The sequence below is a fragment of the Amphibalanus amphitrite genome, unplaced genomic scaffold (assembly GCF_019059575.1).
Source record: "Amphibalanus amphitrite isolate SeventyFive unplaced genomic scaffold, NRLGWU_Aamphi_draft 001430F_arrow, whole genome shotgun sequence".
NCBI lineage: Eukaryota > Metazoa > Arthropoda > Thecostraca > Balanomorpha > Balanidae > Amphibalanus > Amphibalanus amphitrite.
The window spans coordinates 160,098-166,965 of record NW_024882923.1 but is presented as its reverse complement, the minus strand read 5'-3'; the positions used below and the strand labels follow the sequence as shown (position 1 = coordinate 166,965).

The following is a 6,868-nucleotide window of genomic DNA, read 5'->3' as shown; positions in this document are numbered from 1 at the left end:
GGGGGGGGTCGAACGGACCCCCATGGTTTTTCGCGAATAACTCGCGTAAAAGGCGGCTGATCGCGACGAAACTTCCAGTACTCTTGTGTTTATCAATTTCACACCTACCCTGAAAATTTCATGACCCTGACCCAAATGACCTTTGACCTGTGACCTACTTTTCGAGACCATGTTTGGCTGGAATCTCGATTCGGCGTATGTCGGCTCGCATTAGCCGCGCGTTTGCAGTCTTTTCGTGGTTTCAAGCATTCAAACATGTGATATGATGTTGCCCCCATGCATTAGGGTGGGTGTCAAGGTCACCTGAAGGTCAGGTCAGGTCATTGACCTTTGATGACCTCGGTTCACTTTTTCGAGTTTTACATGTTTCTAGTCCAGTTTTTGGAGCTGAATTCGAATTCAGCAACTATATGAACATTTACGAAGTAGTTTTGGTGCCTTCGTAACATGTTACGAAGCTGTCAGAGGCGGTTGCCACCTACTACGAATACCCTTACTGGTTGACCTGACCTGACCTGACCCGACCTGGCCTAAATGGTAAATGGTATCATCGGCTTCCTCTCGTCACGGGCAACACGCTCGTTTTTTCCGCGAAGCTCTAGCTCGATCAGGGGCGAAACGGCAAGGGGGGGGGGGTCCAACGGACCCCCCCCCTTATACGTTTGCGGCTGGAAAAACACCAATACGGGCGAGGGTTAAGCTGTTATCAGACATCACTTATAGAATACAAGTTATAAAACAAATGTCGAGTAGTGAAGCCGTCAGATCTTAATTACCGCTTTTGGTGTGATATACACACTACACTTCATCTAATTGTCATTCCTAACGCCATAATTTGGTTGTAGCCTGTAGCTACTGTTCTACTTCTAGCCGTCAGTATGATGCTCGAAAACCACTGCAAGTGTAATAATGTGATAAAGATTCCATTAACTATGTCGACTTGTCCATCGGAACCACGTTAGGTGACGCACACATTATCCGTTGCCTTTCAAACCTTGACAATCATTGCATGTGTCATCGTGAAACGAAGATAGCAATTAGCATCAGAGCAGCCAATGACGTCTACAATAAATGCTGCCATCCCGTGTCATACCAGAGAATATCCCTGCCTTCATTACTTTCCCGAACGGTAGAGTCCTTTTTGTGCACTGTTTTCGTAATTGCGTAGGTTGCCGATGATCGAAAACCACTGTGTGACATTTATGTTATAAGTGCCTACCCGGGTAATATATGGCTTTAGGTGTAGTAGAGCAAGAACCAACTTAGAAATCAGCAGTCTTGGCCATTTTCCCGATTTCCATAGCCGTTATTGAATAAAACACTACAACACATAAAAAATAAATATGAATTTTAATGGTGTATTTATTACTACTTATTGCAACACTTTTGGAATCAAAATGGTGGTACATTGATAAGATATTCATAATAAACATTTTGATACATGAACACAACAGTTAATGAAAACGTTATAGGGAAGCCCGTTGGAACAAGAATAAGACCATACATGATGCCAAAACAGAACAAAATAACAACGGACAACCTTTGTAGTTACCGTACCAGCCTGAGCTTGCCTTCGGTTTTAACAACCCGTCTGGTTCAGTCAGATCAGCTGGATTCATTCCGGTTCATCCCGTTTTGGTTTGATTCCGTTTGTCTAAATCCGGTAGTTTCAGTGCCATTGGCTCAGTTCAGTTCAGTTTAGTTCAAAAAGCTCATTTGTACCAGGATCAGTGCGCATCGGTCAAATGTCATCCAGTCTCATTTCCTTCGATTTATTCCATTTCCGTCTATTTTCGACAATTTTAAACCAGCTTCTTCTGATTTAATCCGGTTAAATCCACCTCCGTTGGGGTTGAATCCACTTCTGTCCGGTCAGATCCAGTTGTATCCGGTTTTCAGTTGTTGTGGACGATGGGCAGGTAGTAGACAGGCTCCGTGTGGCTGCAGCTGCTCACGCGGAATGTCGATTCGTCGTCGTCCAGGTAACAGTCGACTGGGGTGTGCTCGCTACCGAAACACACCTCCACCTCGTAGATCAGGAACCTGGAATGGATAGGCAAGTGACGTCAGAGGAGGTCGATGACGTCAGGCTAAGACTGATGACGTCAGAGAACGTAGTTATGGACGAAACGAAACGGGAGGTAAAAGAGCAACAGTACAAATACTGGCAAACAGCTGTATTAAGGCTGCAAATATGATAACTTTTCATAAATGCCTTTTGATGTGAAAATAACCATTTCTTTCAGCTCTGCATGCCTATCACCTAACCACCTTAATTTCATTGTTGTTTGTGGCTGTAGTGTGCACTCCCTTTAACCGTCTCTTACTGGATATGAGGAAAAAAAACTACCACTCAGTTATAACAAATGCGACTGCATTCGCTAAAAACAGTGAACAAAGTTACAGCAAACATAAAGCTTCATACGCCATATACGCACATGTTGTCGATTTTCTGGCAGTTGATCTTGAAGCGGGTGCCCAGAGCCTCGTCCAGCACCCCAGTGACCATGTTCAGGTCCAGGGGCTGGTCGCTGGGTCCGATGCCTGCGTCAGCCAGAATCTGAAGAAAAAAATCATGTTTTGTGACGGATATGGTTCTGAAAGCTTACCGAAGCTTATATATTCATTGTGTATTTGACAGTACCTATGTATCTATGCATTTGCCCTAGAACATCTGTAGATATTTCCTTTGAAGTTTACAATTTCCTTAGAAATTCATATTCGCTGAAACTGATTGCTGATCTGAATTATAGCCAAAGCAAAATATTTGGAAAGGTGCAGTTTTCTGCTACTAATGTATTATCATATCACGCGGGTATAGCATCTGTCTGCCTACGACAGATCCTTTTCCCCTCCCATTTTCCCCGACCTGGAAGGCGTTGTAGCGGGCCACCTTGGCCAGGGCCTCGGCGAAGTAGCTGTGCTGATCGGGGTACACTCCGGTCGAAACGGCACACTTGCCGTGCTTGTCCCATTCGTGCTGCGAACATCGGTAGGGGGGTCAAGGAATGCATCTTGAATGTGTTAGATGCTGAAGAGTTTTTGATTCTAGTATGGGGATTGGGGTATAAAGGGATTATCTCAGATAAAATGTTCTTGCCAATATATGCGCAAGTTATTGCTATTATAAACATATTTTTTATATGAAAATGTTAAGCAGCAACGAACAAAAATGTTTAAGGAATCACCGTGAATTTCGGCGTCAATCACCAAAATTGCTTCAGATAATATAGTTGTCAATTCATAATGCATAGTGCTGGGATAATATCACCGAAAATTGATGAACCATATCTATAGCTGAAACCATGCACGTCACCAGATTCGAACCCACGGCCCCGCCGCCCCGGTACCTTCCAGAAGCTGTAGGCCGTGTTGTCGGCGTAGACATTCGGCCACAGCTGGTGCATCAGAGGCAGCAGGTCGTTCAGCTTGTCCAGGTCGAAGCTCTCTCCATCACAGTAGAAGGGGTCGTCGCCGCTGTAGTTATCGGGCCTGAGAGAGAGAGAGAGAGAGAGAGAGAGAGAGAGAGAGAGAGAGAGAGAGAGAGAGAGAGAGAGAGAGAGAGAGAGAGAGAGAGAGAGAAAGAGAGAGAGGGAGAGAGGGGGGTTAGAGGGTCTGTTGAGAAAATTGAGGTGAAGTAAGCGAGGCAGTTAACCCATGGGGAAGGGTTCCAGTGGTTATTGTGTTTAAGTTTGATATGCCTAAATCTTCTTCATTTCTATTGAAATTTTAGAGCCTAACCCTCGCTGTAGCATTTTAAGGTATGATGCATTAAAGGGCAAAGTGCTGAAAATATCCTTCGGTGAAACAAAATACGCATAATATCACAAAGCTCGTACACCGTTACGAATGTCAGAACTTTTGCTGTGACCGACAAAAAGTTACATCAAATGTCCGGTTTGGCTGAAAATAGCACAGCTAGGGACGTCATTGTCGTCGCAGTGATGTCTCTGAAGCTGCCTAACGACTGACGTCACGAGAATTTGTATACTTGTACAAGTCACCTTGACTCACAAGTCCGTTAACCGTATGACGTCACTCTGAGTCTCCCGAGTCCGTGAGTCCGTGGAATATAGTATGGACGTCATCATACATAAGCTTGTGGACTTTATGTAGCCATCCTGGTTCCTCAGAGTCGGTGGACTGCATGACGTCATCCCGACTCACCAGACTATGAGGACTGACGTGGCTCCAGCTCACCAGAGTCCGTGGACTGACCTGACTCACAACCCACCAGAGTTCGTGGACCGACGTCACCCCGACTCACCATAGTCAATGAACTGACATCAACCCAACTCACCAGAGTCAATCTGACGTCACCCCGACTGACCAGAGTCCATGGACTGACGTGACTGCGACTCACCAGAGTCCGTGGACGGTGAAGGTGGTGACGTTGTCGGCAATGGAGCAGCCGCCACTGTGCATCAGACAGGCAGTCTGAGGCCACTCGGTGGCCAACAGAAACATGTCGGCCGACTCATCCACTGTCGGTGCCGCCGACACGCTGTCGGGGGAAAAAACCAGGATGTGTCGGAGAAACGGGAAAACGAGTTAAAAAAAAAAGGAAAAGGGTTTCTTGCAACATGCAAACAGATACGTGTGAATGTTTGGGGAGCGTGTAAAAGTGTAGAACGCCTGAGAAAACACAAATGTCCAGACATTCAAAGCCAAATTGAAGTGCAAATTTAGTAGATTCAATCCAATGTCGGAGGCGCTGACGCAATGTCTGGAAAAATGGGAATACGCTGGGAAACGATAAAGAAATTGACCGGGAAATTTGCAGATATGTGGGAGACGTGCAAACGGAAACGTATAAATGTGATGTAAAACGGTACAGCCGGAATAATTAAGCGTCGCAATTTGCAGCAATTACAAAATGACATTTCTGGCTTAAAAACAAAATTATTTACATACCAGACGGCGACCAAAAGCAGCGATAAAATCGGTGACATGTTGACCGGGTGAGCCGACTCAGACTACAAACGACAGAAATAAAATCATCACTCAGACAACTATATCTGGCCCCATTTCATAACGGCAGCTGGTCGTTCCCACAGACTCTGTGTTGTGAAGGTGCGCCACTGATGAGCGCTAGTGTCACCTGTGAAATTCGCATGTGATACGGACATTTTGACGGGTGTTGTAATTTTCCTTTGCCCTCGGACGAGGAACGGGCAAAGTTCGCAGTTGTAGGGAGGTTAGATTCTTGGATAATAGCAGCAGAAGGAAGTGAACAGGAATGCCGTTATCTGGATGCCGTCACGAGCAAGGACACCGATTACAATTTCTATCCATAGTACTTGACAACATTCATGTAGGCACATTACTTTGTCTACAGGACTATAGTTCGCTTTTTTGTAAATTTGACCCTCCCTGTAAACATCTTTTTGAACACAGTGCACGAGAATTTCTGCCTGATTTACTGAGAAAACTGGTTAGCGCAGGCACATTTTATTGGAGATGTGAATAATATTTTCTAAAAAAAAAGTTTTGAACACCGATGATTTAACGTCATGTCATTGTCAAACGCCGTACGCAGTGGCGCGGGAACTTCTTCCAGACTGGGGGGGCTGAACCATCATAGAGATCAACCTAGGGTACCCCCAAATCTAGTTTTCTCATCGGTTTTAGGCCACTTATTTTTCAGACCTTGGCCTTTTCAACGAAAAAAAAGAAGAAAATATTTGCAAAAAAAGTGAGGTATTCCGTCTCAGCTCAGTGAAGAAACCACCGTTTTGGCGACCTGAAATAAAGGTTTTAAGCTGCCAAATGAGTTGCCGAGTCAGTAAAATAGGTAGATTTTTCACTCACATGCTTTCTTCCTTTGTGACTCACAACCCCTAATTTAGGGAGGACAAGGTGCCCCAACGGTTCCTGGCCTCATGAAAAGTTGTGAGGCACCGCCCCCACGGCCCCAGAGTTGTGAGGGCAAGCTTCCCCCACTACCCTCTCCCCCGGTTCCCGCGCCTATGTATGAATCTATGAAATTGTGTTGGTAGATTTCCGATTTCGATTCCTCCAGCTGGGGGGGCTCAAATACATTACGAGCCCCCCCAACCGAAAAGTTGGAGGGGCTCAGCCCCCCCTAGCCCCCCCGGTTCCCGCGCCACTGGCCGTACGATTTATAAATTAGTTCAGTTATCATTCCTGACAAAACGTCTAGCCCTGTGGGGTTGTTAGTATGAGCAAATACGAGCTGAGAGTCTGGAAAATAGGAGTCAGGAAGAAATAATTTTGGTAAAGTTGATTGTCCGTGAAATTCAATGTGCGCCAACCAATTTTCTCAGCAATAATGCTAGCAATTCTCGTGTTATGTTCGAAGAAAAGAGATGTTTACAGTAGGGGTCAAACTTAAATAAAACGAACTATACGTATACAGTACACTATACTCGAGCTGGTGAAATCATTCAGCCGATTATACGCTATTGCAACTTTCCTTGGAATGCACCAGATATATTTAACCCAGCAGTTGCTGGGGTATTTCGCCACCCACCGTTTGCTGGGGGGGGGGGGGGGCGTTAAACGCCCCCAGCCGATAACTCGAGAACCAATAGGCGCAGCGAAACGCACGAGGCGGCAAACGAAAGAGCGCGACGAGACGCTTCAGATGAGTAGTTTAAAGTTGAATTTTGAGGTCACAGGTCGGGTCAAGGTCAGGTCAAACACCTGAAATCGGGCTTTCAGTAGCATGGACTTCAGGACTTCGCAATGGGCGCCTCTCGCCATAAACTCTGTCAAAACGGTGCACAATCCACCCTATAAGGCCTACAAGAGTGTCAGCTCCATATAGGGGTCAGTCAAGCATAGGTCAGGGTCAAGGTCAGGTCAACCGGGTAGGCACATATCCCCGAAAATCAAAACTGATATT

At 45.7% G+C, this 6,868-nt stretch overlaps 1 protein-coding gene across 1 annotated transcript; it reads right to left on the bottom strand.

Annotated features, from left to right (window-relative positions):
- Window positions 1-1,344: 1,344 nt before the first annotated feature.
- On the bottom strand, window positions 1,345-5,011 carry LOC122373007 (ribonuclease Oy-like). The gene is made up of 6 exons (XM_043350718.1): window positions 4,915-5,011; window positions 4,364-4,504; window positions 3,351-3,492; window positions 2,870-2,980; window positions 2,439-2,560; window positions 1,345-2,043 (listed from the first exon to the last, which is right to left on the bottom strand). Exons 1-6 carry the CDS (start codon window positions 4,950-4,952, stop codon window positions 1,896-1,898), a joined length of 702 nt encoding a protein of 233 aa, XP_043206653.1. The 5' UTR covers window positions 4,953-5,011; the 3' UTR covers window positions 1,345-1,895.
- Between the last annotated feature and the right edge of the window lie 1,857 nt (window positions 5,012-6,868).